We start from the raw sequence: 16,155 nt of genomic DNA, 5'->3' as shown, positions 1-16,155 counted from the left end.
CCACCAAGCTGAGCGGTTTGCCAATGGGGACGATAGACAAATACTGTTCCGAATGTAATATTTATTTAATTCGCCTCATTTCCCGTCATATTACCCTTAAATTGAGAAACATTTGAAATTGCGTATCTTCAAGGCTATCGAAAATGAGGAGCGGAGATATTTTCAGGATAAGGAGGAAAAAGGAAACGTCTTGTTTTGAGATGCGACTGGGCAAGCTCGGCCGCACACTTAATCACATTTATAAGTGTGGTGGAATCATTTCCGTGTTTAGTGTTCAAGTGCCCGTTGACTATATAGATTTATGTGAAGACACAATTGCAGTACCACAAACATTCCTACTATACGAGTCTTTTATGTGCAGCCACGCGAAAGGGAATATTGAAATATTCATGAAGTAACAGAACCAATCTCTCCAAAACATTTATTAAAAATCTCACGTAATTGGCACAGTCATTTAAAATATTCTCCAGTCTTAAACATCTCCATCAAGGCACCCCCCTTCTTCTCTGTAGAAGCCTTTTTCTAAACCATACAAAACCCCTTAATGATAATTCAAAAATCATCAACAATAACTCACAAAAAGGGGAGTCAGCATGCTGGTGACCCTCTCTGTAACTTTGCTACTTGTACCCTCCACCCCTAACCGAACTTCTTCCTCTTCAATTCTTGCCTCTAAAGAGTCTAGATTGTTTTTGATGTGCGCTATTAGGAATATAGTGCAGTCGATTTTTTCGCACAAATCCTCGAATTCCGGCTTGTAGTCGAGTATTGATTTTAACATGTCACGGGAGTCTTTAACATCAGGTTGGATGAAAGTGAACATAGTTTCAAATTCCTCCATGCGGGCCAACAAGTCCTCTATGCGAGTATTGATCGGTTCCAGCTGGAGGAGGTTTTTCAGATGTATTTTGAGGGCTGAATGGGGATAATTAAAGTGTCGTCTCACCTTCTTGTCTATGCTGGTGTTTGTTATAAATTTACTATAGTCTTGGGCGGTTTTTTGGAGGGTGTTTTGGTCCATAATGGGTTTTATGAAGTTTTTGACTTAAATGAAAGTAAATTACTTTGAAAAAAGCGGCTTTGTGTGAAATTTTGAGTTTAATAATTATTATTGTTTGTTGGTTTGTTTATAATTTTGACAAACTTGTCACTTTGAGTGTCAAAAACAGCTGCAGAAACTTCACGAGTTTGAGAAAATACGAGGATTTATTCAGAAGTTAAGGATACCTGCTTTCAAATGAAATTTGTGGTGTTTCTATATCCGAATATATCTATAAACATTTTCAAAGGGCTCGTATGGTTCTTTATTATTACCTAATCTTCCTGTTTGATGATTGTCTCTTAATTGTAAATATTTGCTACATAGATAAACATTCATTGCCTCCTCGTATTTTTTTGGCCTTTTGCTCATTGTTGTCGTTATTATTAGGTCAAGAATAAATGTGACAACGTCGCAAGTAGTGCTATTTAAAAAAAATTACAAGTTCTAATTTTTTTTTCTTTGATATTGAAAAATATATTAATTTTTGTACATATTTGGACTTCAATAGTACTGTAATTGTAAGAAAATCTATTTAAACAGTGTTGGACTAACTCCTCTTAGCATGATTCGCCCCTTATCATCCTTCAATTTTAGTAAGTCCCTGAATTTGTTGAATAGTTGAGATTCCAGAACTAAATTGTAGTGTATATCTTTTTTTCGAAAGGTTGTGTCCAGCTTCATATGCGACTCTCCTAATATCATGTAGAAAAATTCGTAAGGGGTTACTGTATTCTTGAACAATGGGTCGGTTTGATCGATGGTTTGCAAGCTAATGCTCTCCCCTGCAAAGTCTATTTTAACTTCTTCCAGGAAAGAATTGCCTAATTTGTCGCAAACGTTGTTTAAATTAAAAAATATGCTGAGATACTTCTGATGAGTTCGCACACTTTGGGCATGCTCAGTGACTAAGATGTACCGCCTGAAGAATCCCTGCTTCTTGAGGTTTTCCAGAATTCCAACCACTGTTCCAACCCGCTCCGGATCTTCAGCCTGCAGGATCAAAGGCACCAAACCAGCCCTCCATCCTATCTCTTGTAACAGCTCCAACTGAAAACTCCCATCCCCTTGGTCCTCTTCATGCAAATACGACTTCAACACAAGATTGCTTATGTTTTTTAAAACTGTCTTTGAAAGTGGAACCAGCTCCTCAACCTCTACTTGTAACAGCCTACCAAGGATTAGGTTGTAGGGCTTGATGAGCTTGCTTAAGTCCCTCTGCGACTCCAAAACTGTGACGTCAACGCTCCTAGTGGCCCGCAACCAAAATGTGAAGTTTTCAATTGAGGCTGCGAAAGTGCGATCCAAGAAAGAAGATGTGAGTCTGAAGGGCTTGAGGAGCAATCCTGCTAGTCTGGTCAAGACATGTTCTTTCATTAGTTTATACAGTCTGTTCCTTTCTAAGCCCCAGTTGGAAACGTAGAGGATGTAATCTTCAGCTACTTGTTCTGCATTGTTTTTGCACAACTGCTTGGCTATAAGGTTAGCAGTATACCCAAGAAATTCCTTCCGTCCCTTCTGCTTGAAATAAATGTAGATCTTAGGCAGGAAATAGCTACCAAGATTATCATTATAAAAGTGATATACATTTTCATTGTAGTCTGAGGTATTCAACAGCGCCAACCTCTCTTTTTTGAGATAGCGAGCTTCCACCACTAAGTCTTTATCAATGCCGACCTGGCATCCGCAAATAAGCTTAGCAGTCCTGCACGCCTTGCAGAACTTCACTGTAATTGGAGCATACAAGTCTATTCCAGGCTGGCAAGTGCTGTAGATGCAGTAGCTAACCTTCTGATTTGGTTTATGCTCAAGCTTAATCTTCCCAATTTCCCTTAAAATATTTTCGAAATTAAATGGGCCTTTTTTGAACGAATCTATGGTCCTTGTGATGTTGGACTCAACGTTTTGAAAATGCATCAAAGACAGGACCGAATATGAACTCTTGTCCTGCAGCTCAGAGAAGATAATTTCTACCACTGCATTTCCGAAGTAGTCAGATATCCTGTTCTCAAGACTGATTTTGAAGTTTATTATTGTAGGATTAAGGGCCAGGTCCACTGACCAATGGGCTATCGCCGAGATGATGTAGGAATGTAAGATTTCAGGCAATCTGATGCTGCGGTTCTTCAGGAAAGTCTGCAATTTAGTGATTAGATTCTAGTCATTATTATAGGAAGATGATGAAAATATACCTCTGGGGAGCCTTTATAGTCGGAGTAGTTGCAAGGGTCCTCGTTAATCTGTAAGAAGGTTGCAGGAATTGCTTTAAAAAGGCAGATCTTTGACAACGTACCTGTGGTGATAATGAGGACACATAGCCGAATCCTAAAGCGAGAAGATTAAATTTAATATTTCTGATAATGAAAGCATCGCAGCGCTTACCATGATTGCGATAATCCTTTCGATTCTTTTTAACGTTACTTTTGTGTAGTTTGGTGCCTAAATGGCTGTTGTATCTAATTTCTTTTGCGAACGATGCGTTGCACAGAGTACATTTAAAAGATTCTGCTGAAGGACAAAGTCAAGTTAAAAATTATGCCATGCAGGAAGATGCTAATTTGAGGAGCGTGGTCAAAGCTCTTACCGTCAATAATGAATCCAGTAGGAGCCGCGCTTTCCATCATATGTTTTAGATTATCTACAATCCGTTCAAAGTGTTTTACTTATAAAAATGGGGTCTTGAACGCGGTAAAGTCAATCCTACCATTCGAAATTCACTATTATGCGTCTGTAGATTTTTCCTAACACTCAAATTCTGCTATTGAGTACGTTGACTGGACGAATAGTCACGTAACTGAAAACAGCTGCGCGACTTTATGTATATTTTGTAGTTTGGATCTCTGAGCGTGTATCGACTTACGTACGTGTCTAGTGCGTGTGAGAGAACGTAACGTTCAGACAACAAAAATAAAGATATAATATGCACGTCTTCTACAAGACTAGACTAACGGATCAAAATTGATAATGGGAGTGTTTAGGAGGTGAATAAAGATGGCGATATAAACGTATGTCTTTGAGTTGGTTATTAAAACTTTGACACGACCAGCGGCGTAACAGTATATGTTAATGATTTCACTGTGATACGTATAATTATTTTGATTTTGTTTTTTGGCATTTAGTTCATAAATTAATAGCAAGACTAGACCAGACACCTGTGTGCTACCTAATTCTATACGTCCGCAAAGATCCAAACTACAACCACATGTACATATCAGAACGTTATTATTTTGTAGGGACAACACACAAGTCTAGACAGCACTTCACTCCTTCAAAATCGGGAATCAAATGAATCTTCCATACGATGCGTGGGAGTCACTCCGTGTGCGTCTGTTCTTCTTCCAAAGAATTGACACCACACCCTGCACATTCTTCTCATGCTTGCTTCCCTTAATAATTTACTTCGCACTTCCATGTGTTTTTAGGCGAGATGATATACAGACCTTTATCTTTTATCACAAATGATCTATTTTGACTAGTATAAGTTTAGTCCATTTCTAATGTACAATGGGACATCGGCAGGTATCTGTGACATACTGCACGTCTTCAGGATAAGTTACAACACTATGAGGTAACATGTTTTTTTTTTAATAGTTACATTAAATGAATTGATAAGCAACCTCATATCACTTTCTTAAGAAAGCTCACGTACATATTATGCACACTGATTAAATAAATCCCACGTAATCCCGCTCTGCAGTAATTTTGTGTAAAAACGCAATATTTTTGAACAAATATATTATCAGTTAGTGATTATTTCTTTGGTGTAATTTTAATATTGAACCCACAAACATGAACTTATTCGGGCAAAAGGTCATCGCCCAGTTCCTCGTTCCCGAAATCATCAAAATCCAAGGGTTTCCCTGCGCCAGTCCGAGGCCTCACCGGCAGGGACCCTAAGGGATCGCTATAAGTCGCATCTAAAATTCGCCGCTTTGTCAATATTTCCCTAATAAAACACTAATAATCACCGATTGTGGCTGCGTTATGCCCTATTCCAGAATCAGAGCTGCTGGCGCTGTTTTGGGCGTGCATGGAACGCATGCTGCGCAGGTTCCTGCTGGTACCCGAAAGAGGTGGAGGACTCCTAATGGAGCCGTGTTCTGGTACCGGGGTAAAGCCCGAGCCAGCCCTCGAAGATAAGCCACTGTTGCTTCTTCTGGAACCTAAGGATTTTCCTATATAAATTACGTTCACCAATATATCCACAATTTGATGTTTTTCGTGGAGTATTATTACGCAGGAGAATTACTTTAGTAGAAAGCTATTACATATCAAAGAGTTTTCGTACATTAATTAGCTCATAGTGTACTGAAAAGGGAAATTTCAAGTGGATTATTTCAAATCAAACCCCGAAATCCTACCCGGCCTGCTGCTGTTTACTCTCTCCCGCACTTCCTTCGCCTTCTCCAGTTTCTTTAGCTCCCGCAAATATTCCTGCGCCTCACGCATGCCCAAATCGCTGCAGAGTCTCACCAGAAACCTTAAACATTCCGTATTCTCTGGAAACTGCCTATGTATATCCTGGTAAAGCATCAGGGCCTTGTGCATGTTCCCGCTGCGTCTGTGACACCCTGCGACCATCATATTCCATTTGGGTTCCCCTGGTTGCATTAACGCCGCCTTCTCAAAGTAGGTTAGAGCCTTCTCTAAGACCTGCATCTCAATGTAGTACGAGCCTAGCCACTCTATTACTGATAAATTCCCTGGGTAATACCTAAATGACTGTTAACAGAAAGTTAAAATTGGCGATTTTAAATTTTTAATGGTCTACAACATCTGAGTGATAGTGATGGGCTTGCTGCTTGTCTCCCTCCTGGTCAAACAGCTCCCCTAATTTCTGTAGGGCCTTGGCATCGGTAGGAGCAAGGCCTAAAAGTTGCTGGTAAGTGTCTATAGCCGCTTCAGCATCCCCTATTAGCTCCAGGAGATTTGCAACTTGGCAGACAACTCCTGGAAGTAGAGCCAAAGAGCCTGTGAAACGTTGGAAGCAAGAAAGAGCTTCGATGTAGTGCCCTTGACGTTTAAGGCAGAGACCTTTAATAACTGAGTTAAATGAAGTTTTAAGACCTTGCAAGCAATGATACCTAAATTATAAATTGCCTCAAAATGGCCAGAATCCAACTCCAATGCTTTTTGAAAGGTCTGGATTGCTTTATCCAACTGACCTTTGGTTATGAGGCAGGCTCCATAGTTTACAAAGCCATTCGCATTAGGTTGCTTACATTGCTCTACAGTGAAGCTGTATCTCAGGGCAGTTTCATAGTCTCCTTGCTGCAGGTTCATAATTAGTTAAACCACTCACAGTAACCAATTACCGAAACCAACCAGGTAGTAAATGAAGCTCAAGTTAGTCGCCGCATTTAACTCAATATCAGAATCTTTTTCGAAGCCCTTGAGAGTTTCTATGGCTTCTGCAAGCTGGTTTTGCTTCAAGAACATGACTGCCTTGTTGATTTCCAAGTCCGAAGCTAAAGGAGCGTATTCAGAGTTTTTAATCGTCCCCACACACCAGTCGTAGCCTGGAAAAGCCGAGCTTTTATATATCTGATGAAGAATCAAGGAACGTACCTTCATTGAGGGTGTTTTCGACGAAGGGCGCTATTAGTTTGGCTGCAGTTAAAATGCAGAATTCCGCATCATGTTTCTTTGATGCTTCATACTTCCGCAAATCATCGTTTTGGATGGCCAATGCTAGGAGAGTGTCCTCAGGGCTGTCCTATATTATATTTAGTGTACGGAGTTAATGTATTTTGAAAATGAGAGAAATCCTATGAGTTTAACCTGCTCTAAACTGTACTTGTCGTCCTCCTCCACATCAAGAGGCACCGCCAGCAGCAGTGAAAAGGAGGTTCTCATTCTCTCCCGATCCTCCAAAGCTCTAGAAACTTTTCAATTAGCGAAGAAAAATGCAATTTATTATTGAAAAAAACCTGCAGCAGACCACAAGATGCAGTCCGGCTCTGTGGCAGGCCTGCTCGCTCATGATAAACTCCAAACTGTTAACTGCCTCCTCCCATTGACCCATCTTGACAAAGACCATGGCGATATTATGCATGATTCTGATCCTACGACAACCGTGTAAACATAGTTTTAGGTTTTGAGTATGCAACCTAATATTCATGACCCATAGCTTAACTTATAGAAAATTAAATATTTGACTGCGTTTACACCGTAATGACTTGCCTTAAATTTTTCTGGCTGGATGGTACTTGATCTAGGGCCATTCGAAACATTTTTACGGCCATTTGAAAGTGGCCCTGTTTCAAGTACAAGTTCCCCATGTTGACTTTGAGTCTATAGGCGTTAGAGAACATGCGGTTTTTGGTAATGGTCTGATAGGTATTTAGGGCTTCAGTAAACAACTCGTTTACCCCATATTGATTAGCCAAATTGAAGAGAACCTATAAACCAATGAATTACGCAACCAACTAAAGAATAATGTAAAAAACCATACCGCATAAGTGAGGTCGATGTTATGATGATCCCCAAGCCCATGCTGCTCCTGCATTTTAATCAAAGCTCGCTCTTTATACGATGCTTCTTTGGCTTTGGTCAGAGCCTTCCGTAGATCTCCCTCACTTTGGGCAATACAAGATTCTTCAACCAAATTCATGATCTTTTGCTCTTGCTGCCTCATTCTTTCTTCAGGCCTTAAAATTCCCTAATTCAAAACGAATAACTAACAAAAAATTGCCAACTAACGTATCGTCTTTTTGAAGCTCTAAAGGGGGAGTCTGCATTGCAGCCCCCTGGTTTAGGGGATCAAAAGGCTTGCCGCCCCCCGAAGTGTACCCAGCTCCTCTAACGGCAGTCATAGGACGGTTTACCGCATCTGCATTGGTCTGAGGCCTGAACCCTGTAAGAGGCTTGCCTGAGCCTGGCTTCTTGAAATTGGTGGTGGGTTTGAATCCTGTGCCCGCCCTACTGTAGCCCGTACTGGGCTTAAAGGGTGTTTTTGGTACTGCCGAAGGTTGCCTTTGGAACTGTTTAAGATTTCTATAAGTCAGGTTTGTATATTTCATTTACGCTTACCTCGGTGGAAGCACCAATATGCAGCACAGGTTTTGGAGTAGAGAGACGCAAATCGTTCCGGAACTTCATTATGGATTTACTATTTAATTCTTTGATGTCAGTGGATAATTCTGAGTCCTCGAATTGTTTTGAGAGATCTAGGATGTCTGCAGATGCCATTTTTGTGGTAATTCTTCGTTTTAGGTGGTTTGATTGAGGATTTATTACAATACAAACATTGGCATCGCGTTTTTTGCAAGACGTACATTCGGATAATTTATAACTCCTCACTGCGGTTTGTGTTTCTGGATTACTGTTTGTTGATTAATCATGAGTGCTTGACGCTATCACGAATTGTACACTTAAAGAATTTTAATAAAGAAAATTGGTCTCTCAGTATGTTCAGATTTAATTTAAAAATGCCGCCTTTTCTTAAACTGTTTGTCACAATTTGCGCGCCATCTAACAATGATTCTTAGAGAATTCCTACGTCAATTATGTTTCCTTCATTTCATATGCTGTTTAACCTCATTATGTCTTAGGTTATTTTTTCTGACTCATAGTATAAGAGAGAGAGAAACATATAACTCTGGATTATATGAGACATGACGTGTAAAATCCTCCATTTTCTCTTTAAAATCATCCATTGCTATCGTTCGACTTGTTTTGTAGAAACAATTTGTTTATTGTTATAATTTGTGTTTTACATCTATAAGTGAAGATAACAAACTGCAGGGTTTTAGAGTTCTGTTTCCTATAAAATTATCTACTAGTTTCTATCATAAACCCAAAAATTCCCATCTTATTCATTTTGCTGCTCGGTTTGGTGAAAGCTTTTGGGTGGTGGAACGCTTGAAAAAGGGTTATTAGAGCTATATAATGGGTGATAGTGACGATGAGTATGATAGGAAAAGGAGGGATAAATTTCGAGGTGAAAGGGGTGAAGCCAGTTATCGAGGTACTGACCGACCCTCCAGACCTCGTGATGATTGGGTAGAGCGGTAAGCCAAGTCTCTAATACAGGCCTTATTTTTCTGATTCTGATGTAATTTGATTTAGTGACACTTGGCCGCGTCCGAGGCCACGAGAATACAGACCCAGAGACCGTGGGTATTCTCCAGGCATGGAGCCTGCTCCAAAACGAATGAGGCATGACTATTATGGAGGAGAGGGCTATTATAATCACTACAACCCCTATCACCAACCACCCCATAGGTTAGAAAGCTCATTCTTATATCCCCCTTGTAGTATTGTTACAACTTCCTTGTAGTGATTTTTACTGTAGAGAATTATGATTTGTTTTTAACATTTTTTGTAGATCTCCCTTTTTTGAGTTTTTCTACTAACAGTCCACAATATTCATTGATATCTCTGCTTTGTATCCTAGTTTTCAACGCAGTTTTTTGTTCAGAGAGCCCCCAGGTCCACCCATGCCCCCTGCAGAGGGCCAACAGCCTCCCATGATGTCATTTAAAGCTTTCTTGGCCACTCAGGATGATAATATATCTGACAGTGATGCAATTGAAAAATACAACGATTACAAGCTGGAGTTTCAAAGGCAGCAGTTGAATGAGTTCTTTGTGGCTCATAAGGATGATGAATGGTAAGTTTTGCTTTCAGTGGATTTTCCGCCCAGATTTGTTTGAAGGGGGTTGTTATATTGAATAGTTAGATGGTTGATGATTTTTCTTGGAAGCATTAAGTTTCTTATCACCCAGTGGTGACGATATGAATAACCCAGACCTTTTTCTGCAGCCTCGTTTCTCCGAGCGGCAGATATCTGGCAACGACGCAAATAAATCGCGTGCGTTTGACGGCTCTATGCGCGTTCTTTAAACTCGTTCTAAGTAATCTACCATAGAGCTCAGTCATGGTTGGTATCCGTTTTGAATTCAAGGCCGTGCGCGCAATGCACGAGCCTGTGCGCGCTAATTTTTTGACAGGTTTTACTCAGACCAGGACAGGTGAGAGGTTGTCATGTCATACACCAGGTTCCGTAGCAGGTGGGATGCGTGGCCCAAGATTAAAAGCTCTAGTTTCAGAACACTTAGAAAGTGCTTTAGAACTTTTTGTCTTGGTACACACCGAGTGAGTGGTAATGTGTGGCTGTTTTGTAAACAATTTTTTTGTATTTTGAGTGTAACTTTGTGAGTCTTTAGGTTCAGGCTGAAATATCATCCAGAGGAGTCTTTGAGGCGCAAAGAAGAGCAGGCAGCCGCTTTGAAAGTAAGTGTTTTACATTTAAAGTGTAGTAAATTACCACTGAGACTTGCAGCGCCGGCTTCAAGTATTTATTGATCTTCTTAATGCTGGAAAACTTGAGACTACTACAGTGGATTGTGCACAGACTACCAATTTGCTAAAGGTACTTGATACTGTTGTAATTAAGCTGGAAGGAGGCACTGACGAGGATCTGGACTTTTTGGAGAAGGAGTATCAAGGTCTGTCATTGATGTTTAAAAGATTTTTAGTATGATTATTATTTTGATTAGAAATGGAGAGCAAATATAGGGAGCAGAAGGAGAAAGAAGCGGCTGCAGAAAAAGCCCGCGAAGCCAAGGCCATTGAGGATGCCAAGAAAAAGGAAGAGACTACTGTATGTTCTCATAATCACACCTTGAGTCTCAGCGTTTTATTAACTTTTTTTTGCTGTTCAGGTGACAGAAGTGAAAATCAAAGGGGAGGAAGCTGCCAAGACCAATGGTGAGCCAGAGGAAAAAAGTTTGGAAAATGTTAGGGAAGAAGGGGAGGAAATTGAAGAGGGGGAAGAGGAAAACAAAGTTGTAGCTGAGGATAAATTGGAGGAGAAAGATGAAGCTGACGAAGAAGTTTTGGACAGTGGAGCAAAAGAAGAAATTACAGAAGAGGAAAGTAAACCTGAGAAGGACGAAGATGAGGAGATGAAAGAAAATACTCCAATTGCTGTAACTGATGAAAACACCAACCAAGAACAAAAAGACAAATCTGCCGAAGAATCAACTAATGAGCCAGAACTGCAAGACATTACCACTAAGAAAACAACCAAGAAAAGGAAACGTTCCCGTTCGGGCAGTAGCAGCTCCTCCTCTGGCTCCGCCAGCTCCAGCGATGACGAAGAGGAAGAAGGTCAGGAAAAGCAAGAAAAAGTGTCTGAAGAAAAACATGACAAAAAAACAGTTGAGGAGGAAGACAAGGACGAGGTCGAGATTATCTCGGATGATAAGCCAGAAAAGCCGCGCGCTCTGCACAAAACAACATCTATTTTTTTGCGTAATTTAGCTCCTACCATCACCAAGCAGGAGGTGGAAGCCATCTGCGCGAGATATGATGGATTTTTGCGTGTTGCGCTAGCGGATCCGCAGCCGGAGCGCCGATGGCTCCGTCGTGGATGGGTAACTTTTAAACGGGACGCTAACATCAAGGAGATCTGCTGGAATTTGAATAACATCAGGTTAGTTTTTGCTTAAATTTTTCAGATTAAAATAAGGTTTATTTACTGCAAATTTTATGTCTATTGAGACACAAATCCTAAAATCCAACTCTCACAGAGGTTCTTAAAGGGAATTGCAGTTTCTCAAAATATTCAATTTTTCATTTTGCTTTAATTAGAGTCTCTTTCTCTGGACAATAAAATTGTTTTAAAGGTTGCGCGAGTGCGAGTTGGGAGCCATCGTGAATCGTGATCTTAGCAGGCGCATTCGTCCTGTGAACGGAATCGTTGCTCACAGACAGGTGGTGCGATCGGACATCCGAATAGCTGCCAAGGTGACTTTACATCTTGATGCTAAAGCCGGACTGTGGTCTGAGGAGGGACGTCCCGACCGTGATGCAGTCAAAACACAGCAAACCTTCGGCCTCGTTTCTAATAATCCCGTTTTGTATAACATCACCGATTATCTCATTGAGGAGGCTAGCGCTGAGGAAGAGGAGTTGCTGGGCTTGGAACCCACTGCTGAGAACCAGGAGGCTGTGTCTACTATGGACCGGGACGAGAACCTCATTAAAGTGTTGGACCGCATTATTATATACCTTCGCGTTGTCCATTCCGTTGATTATTACAACCACTGCGAGTATCCCAATGAGGACGAAATGCCTAATAGATGCGGAATTTTGCACGCACGTGGACCACCCCCAACTGCCAAGGTCTGTATTTTCTCAGGTTTTTTATTTCAGACTTTAATTATAGATATAATGTAGACGGACATGACTCAATTTATCGGAGCCCCGGTTGAGATAAAAATGGTCAACTTCCTGCCAGAAAAACCCACCGAAGAGAAGGACAAGAACGAAACCAAACTCGTCAACATGGCATTAAAGGACATGGACACGGAAGTAGATAAGTTCGTGCAGGCCAACACCCGTGAATTGGCCAAAGACAAGTGGCTCTGCCCTTTGTCCGGCAAGAAGTTCAAAGGACCGGACTTTGTGCGCAAGCACATCTTTAATAAACATGCGGAGAAGATCGAAGAAGTGAAGAAGGAGGTGCAATTCTTCAATAATTATCTCAAGGACGCCAAGAGGCCTATGCTGGCCGAGGCACCGCAGCCTAAGAGGGAGGAGCAGCCGCCTTTTAACCATCCTGGGTAAGTTTATACAGTTCGAAGACAATGAAGTCTAAAATATAATTCAGGGGTTATGGTGGTGGGGGTGGTTACGGAGGCGGTGGCTACGGTCGGCCTCAGCCGTTTTTCAACCAAGGATTCCCGCAGAGGGCGAGGGGCTACGCACCCAGGTCTAGGGGAGGACCTCCCGATTTTGGAAGGCCCATTATTCATTATAGGGATTTGGATGCCCCAAGAGAACCCGATGAGTTTATTTAAGCGTTTTTTTTTGTTTTGTGAAGTTTTATTCTGAATGATTTTTGTCACTCCAATAAATTGAGGGATAATAAAAAAATGGATTTTTGAATGTTTCTTTTTTATCTGTCGTAAAAATAAATAAAGACGAAGATGAAACTTTCCCTTCTAACGGTCACCAACTCGGAAGTGAGATGACGATGCTGACCCTTGTAATTGTGGCAAAATAACGCTTTTTTATTTTTATAATGAGAGACTATTATAGGCGTTTCTATATGCTTTAAAAAGGGTTGAGGTGAGGTGGATTTAGATCTTAGAGCTCTTTATCAAGTGTGATTAAAAATATGGCAAAACTCGATTCAGTATAGAAATATTTTTATTTTCACCATTGGTTCAATCACTTACTCTACCGTCTTTTCCTTGCAAACGCATTGATATCCCTGCGGACATTGTTGGAAAGAATTTTTCCCAAATGAAAAACTATGCACAGCATTGTGTGACGTATTGTATTGCTGGTTGCCTATAAAAAAACTCGGATGGTCAATATTTAAATGACATTCTGATTGACTCCCGATTACTTAGTTTAGGTCGGTATAAAGAAATTTCGCACACATCTGTGTACCTGAATGTATTATTTATGATATCGATACGAAACGACAACAAAAGCATCATTAAACTGGTATAAATGCAACGATAAATCACGTCCGCGAAGCGTAAAATCGGTCCAGAAATATCATCGAAGCGACAAATGATACGCGTGTCCCGGGGGGCCCGGGTGCCCCCCACGCGGCCTCCACTTAACATCCCGCCGGGTACAGTCGTAAATCTATCGCTCCACGTGATCCCCTCTGTCCGGCAATAATTATCGTGATATAGATTATTATTGCCGGGATGATTTTTCATTGATTCGCCCTTAATGCTCCCCCGAAGGGTCGGGAGTTATTTTGTGACCGCTTGAAGATTATTTGACCCACAATAAGAGCTCGAGAAGAAGAGACGTGCACACACTTGTTGTTGGCCGTTCGTTGCCGTAGCGAACGAGTTCGCGTGGGCGTCGCAGATACCTGGGGCACAATCTCGCAGGTGCGATACTCATCCCATGGAATTCCATTTATTTGCATTTGCCTAGTCATGTGGAGCGGGAATCAATTACGGCCGCGGCGTTATTTATAATTATTTCCTTCCCAGGCTCCGCGAGGATTAAAAATGATAAATTACTTGCGTATAATGCAGGAGAAAAGTCTTGACAAAATGGCGAGAGCGCCGAGAATCCGATATTGCAAACAGGCCCATAACGCAATAATTGCGTCATCATTTATGGGAATAAAGCCATAGTTGTCCGCGTTAATTAGCAGAAATATGACGCCTCTAAAATTTAACTGCGCTTTTTATTCGATTTTATTTCATGGGGATTTGCAGCACCTGCGAATTGTCTGGTTCAGATCCGACGAGAACTGAGAGCGAAAATAAATACAAAAATTTGAAAAGGACCAACATAAAAACGATTATTAATACGGGCTAAGTATGGATGTGCCCACCTGACCCGATCTGCGCTTATCCACTTGTTTATTTCAAGCCATTTGCCAGTGGTGTAGGACGAGTTTTGGCTTAAAAATATCAGCAATCGTTATGCCAAATCATCAAAAGTCTGTTTCAAAATAGTTCATTTCAGGAAAAAAACGAGGGAGATTATTTAAAAACCAAGACTGTATTTCTGGTTGCCTAACGAATCTCGACAGCGACGCAGCTTACCATGGATTCTCTGGAAACAAAATGATAACGTTTCGGTTGTCAGTATTAATGGCGTCTCCGTGTTTCCTCCCTTTCCGTCGCGAAAAATATCAAATTTCGAGTGATAATATGAAGATAATGCGAAAAAGTTGGTACGTAGTTGCATGTTAATTTCATAGAAACGTAATGAGTGTTCGTCCGAGATTCTGCCCGACAGCTAACATGAAAGAATCGCACTTTAAAAATTTGATTTATTTCGACAATATCGTTTACGTTCGGGTCTCCGAAGTCCCACGACTACCCAGCAGCCACTCGGATAGGGCTCAAATTGAGTTTAAGTAAATGTCTATCTCAATGCAGAAAAAGCCAGGGGCGGTCGTTTAACCGGACAGTGCCGGAATTACTTTTTTTAATTTAGAACTATTTGAACATATTCATAATCATTGAAAAAAACGAAACTTTTGCGTTTCCATTCTTTAGTCTAATTTGCAAAATTGTAAAGTTGATCACAATTCTAAGCTACCTCGTTTATGGTTGCAGTAAGTCGCCTAATAGGGGTTTTAAACAGCATCACCGCTAAACTTCATAGGAAATTCTAAGTATCAATGAGCACCATCTCAACAAGGTTTTAAACCCCATAGAATTTTTAGCGCAAAATTTGCACTAACTTAATAGAACTTCCAGCCACTATCGCCGTTAAATTGCATACAAAAATCTAGTTCTTGCTTAGTAGTCATTCAATACGGTTTTTGACCAGTTTCATCATTAAACTTTTCAGGCACTTTTTGCCCAGAATTAGCAGCAACTTAACAGGGCATTTGATCGTGATCAGCATTAAATTTTATGAAAAGCTTTAGCACTAAATAACTGCAAATTCGACAAGCTTTTAAGCCATTTTCTTCATTGAATTTCTTAGAAGTTTTTACTTCCAATTGAGCGCTATAATCCATCATTATATGTATTTTATGGAAAGCACTCTTTCTTATTAAGTATTAACTGCACATACTAATTCACCGAAATCACCATTAAATTTATTGGGTTACTTAGCTTAAAAAGGGCACCAGCTTACCAGGAATTTTAACCATCATCAGTATTAAATTTAATGGAAAATTTAAGCCTTAAATTAGCATCAGCTTATCACGGATTTTAGCTATCATCATCAGAACCTCCCCTTTTTAATTTAAACCACAAACTCGTCTTACCCCAATCTTTTAGTCCCATTGCCGCATCTCGAGTGTGGCACCATCCGACTGCACATGGTGAATCACCGAATACACCATTAAATTTCTTCTGGTACTTAGCTCAAAATAAAAACCAACCTAACAGGAATTATAACCTTCACCATTAAATTTCACGAAAAGCTTAAGCTCTAAATGAGCATCGAGTCAGCCAGGTTTCAAACCAGATTTCATCATTGAATTTCTTATGATGTGTACTTTGGCTGGAATGCATATTCTTCAATATTAACCAATTTCACCATTGATTCTCATGTGCAATATTAGCTCATTAAATCCCTTTATGACATGGCTAGAAATTAGTACGGACTCCGTAGCGAGGAAAACCGGCTGTGCCATTCAAGTTCACGGAATACATAGTTAC

General features: G+C 40.6%; 4 protein-coding genes across 6 annotated transcripts; 1 reads left to right on the top strand and 3 right to left on the bottom strand.

Moving 5' to 3' along the window:
• Nucleotides 1-437: 437 nt before the first annotated feature.
• Nucleotides 438-1,105, bottom strand: Blos4 (biogenesis of lysosome-related organelles complex 1 subunit 4). Its single transcript, XM_066394504.1, has 2 exons — nucleotides 947-1,105; nucleotides 438-883 (listed from the first exon to the last, which is right to left on the bottom strand). Exons 1-2 carry the CDS (start codon nucleotides 1,019-1,021, stop codon nucleotides 563-565), a joined length of 396 nt encoding a protein of 131 aa, XP_066250601.1. The 5' UTR covers nucleotides 1,022-1,105; the 3' UTR covers nucleotides 438-562.
• A 438-nt stretch (nucleotides 1,106-1,543) lies between these two features.
• On the bottom strand, nucleotides 1,544-3,897 carry LOC136411788 (uncharacterized). 2 transcript variants are annotated; one of them, XM_066394501.1, is made up of 6 exons: nucleotides 3,744-3,897; nucleotides 3,624-3,677; nucleotides 3,422-3,547; nucleotides 3,333-3,364; nucleotides 3,232-3,279; nucleotides 1,544-3,175 (listed from the first exon to the last, which is right to left on the bottom strand). In XM_066394501.1, exons 2-6 carry the CDS (start codon nucleotides 3,661-3,663, stop codon nucleotides 1,571-1,573), a joined length of 1,851 nt encoding a protein of 616 aa, XP_066250598.1. In that variant the 5' UTR covers nucleotides 3,664-3,677; nucleotides 3,744-3,897; the 3' UTR covers nucleotides 1,544-1,570. The 2 variants fall into 2 exon arrangements, with proteins under 2 accessions (XP_066250598.1, XP_066250600.1); XM_066394503.1 differs by having other exon boundaries at nucleotides 3,422-3,544.
• Nucleotides 3,898-4,757: 860 nt separating this feature from the next.
• nompB (intraflagellar transport protein 88-like protein nompB) lies at nucleotides 4,758-8,281 on the bottom strand. Its single transcript, XM_066394537.1, has 13 exons — nucleotides 8,072-8,281; nucleotides 7,742-8,022; nucleotides 7,494-7,689; nucleotides 7,223-7,440; nucleotides 6,970-7,104; nucleotides 6,821-6,917; nucleotides 6,608-6,755; nucleotides 6,365-6,558; nucleotides 6,124-6,310; nucleotides 5,814-6,073; nucleotides 5,401-5,761; nucleotides 5,008-5,202; nucleotides 4,758-4,956 (listed from the first exon to the last, which is right to left on the bottom strand). Exons 1-13 carry the CDS (start codon nucleotides 8,228-8,230, stop codon nucleotides 4,835-4,837), a joined length of 2,553 nt encoding a protein of 850 aa, XP_066250634.1. The 5' UTR covers nucleotides 8,231-8,281; the 3' UTR covers nucleotides 4,758-4,834.
• A 399-nt stretch (nucleotides 8,282-8,680) lies between these two features.
• Ars2 (arsenic resistance protein 2) lies at nucleotides 8,681-12,929 on the top strand. 2 transcript variants are annotated; one of them, XM_066393767.1, is made up of 10 exons: nucleotides 8,681-9,051; nucleotides 9,110-9,265; nucleotides 9,438-9,653; nucleotides 10,210-10,276; nucleotides 10,326-10,491; nucleotides 10,543-10,646; nucleotides 10,708-11,480; nucleotides 11,674-12,172; nucleotides 12,227-12,612; nucleotides 12,660-12,929. In XM_066393767.1, exons 1-10 carry the CDS (start codon nucleotides 8,930-8,932, stop codon nucleotides 12,847-12,849), a joined length of 2,679 nt encoding a protein of 892 aa, XP_066249864.1. In that variant the 5' UTR covers nucleotides 8,681-8,929; the 3' UTR covers nucleotides 12,850-12,929. The 2 variants fall into 2 exon arrangements, with proteins under 2 accessions (XP_066249864.1, XP_066249865.1); XM_066393768.1 differs by having other exon boundaries at nucleotides 9,462-9,653; nucleotides 12,660-12,928.
• Nucleotides 12,930-16,155: the final 3,226 nt, after the last annotated feature.

The sequence above is a fragment of the Euwallacea similis genome, chromosome 10 (assembly GCF_039881205.1).
Source record: "Euwallacea similis isolate ESF13 chromosome 10, ESF131.1, whole genome shotgun sequence".
Classification (NCBI taxonomy): Eukaryota; Metazoa; Arthropoda; class Insecta; order Coleoptera; family Curculionidae; genus Euwallacea; species Euwallacea similis.
This window is presented reverse-complemented; position numbering and strand designations above follow the sequence as displayed.

What these genes read in the sequence shown, in the direction of transcription:
- Blos4 (XM_066394504.1), bottom strand. Translation starts at nt 1,021, where the DNA reads ATGGACCAAAACACCCTCCAAAAAACCGCCCAAGACTATAGTAAATTT. An exon ending in ACACCAGCATAGACAAGAAG is followed by an intron (nt 884 to 946) that starts GTGAGACGACAC and finishes AACCTCCTCCAG; the next exon opens with CTGGAACCGATCAATACTCG.
- LOC136411788 (XM_066394501.1), bottom strand. Translation starts at nt 3,663, where the DNA reads ATGATGGAAAGCGCGGCTCCTACTGGATTCATTATTGACG. An exon ending in TACTGGATTCATTATTGACG is followed by an intron (nt 3,548 to 3,623) that starts GTAAGAGCTTTG and finishes TTTGTCCTTCAG; the next exon opens with CAGAATCTTTTAAATGTACT. An exon ending in ACTATAAAGGCTCCCCAGAG is followed by an intron (nt 3,176 to 3,231) that starts GTATATTTTCAT and finishes ACTAAATTGCAG; the next exon opens with ACTTTCCTGAAGAACCGCAG.
- nompB (XM_066394537.1), bottom strand. Translation starts at nt 8,230, where the DNA reads ATGGCATCTGCAGACATCCTAGATCTCTCAAAACAATTCGAGGACTCA. An exon ending in ACAAGTACAGTTTAGAGCAG is followed by an intron (nt 6,756 to 6,820) that starts GTTAAACTCATA and finishes AATATAATATAG; the next exon opens with GACAGCCCTGAGGACACTCT. An exon ending in GCATAACGCAGCCACAATCG is followed by an intron (nt 4,957 to 5,007) that starts GTGATTATTAGT and finishes GGCGAATTTTAG; the next exon opens with ATGCGACTTATAGCGATCCC.
- Ars2 (XM_066393767.1), top strand. Translation starts at nt 8,930, where the DNA reads ATGGGTGATAGTGACGATGAGTATGATAGGAAAAGGAGGGATAAATTT. An exon ending in AGCAGGCAGCCGCTTTGAAA is followed by an intron (nt 10,277 to 10,325) that starts GTAAGTGTTTTA and finishes TGAGACTTGCAG; the next exon opens with CGCCGGCTTCAAGTATTTAT. An exon ending in AGAAAAAGGAAGAGACTACT is followed by an intron (nt 10,647 to 10,707) that starts GTATGTTCTCAT and finishes TTTGCTGTTCAG; the next exon opens with GTGACAGAAGTGAAAATCAA.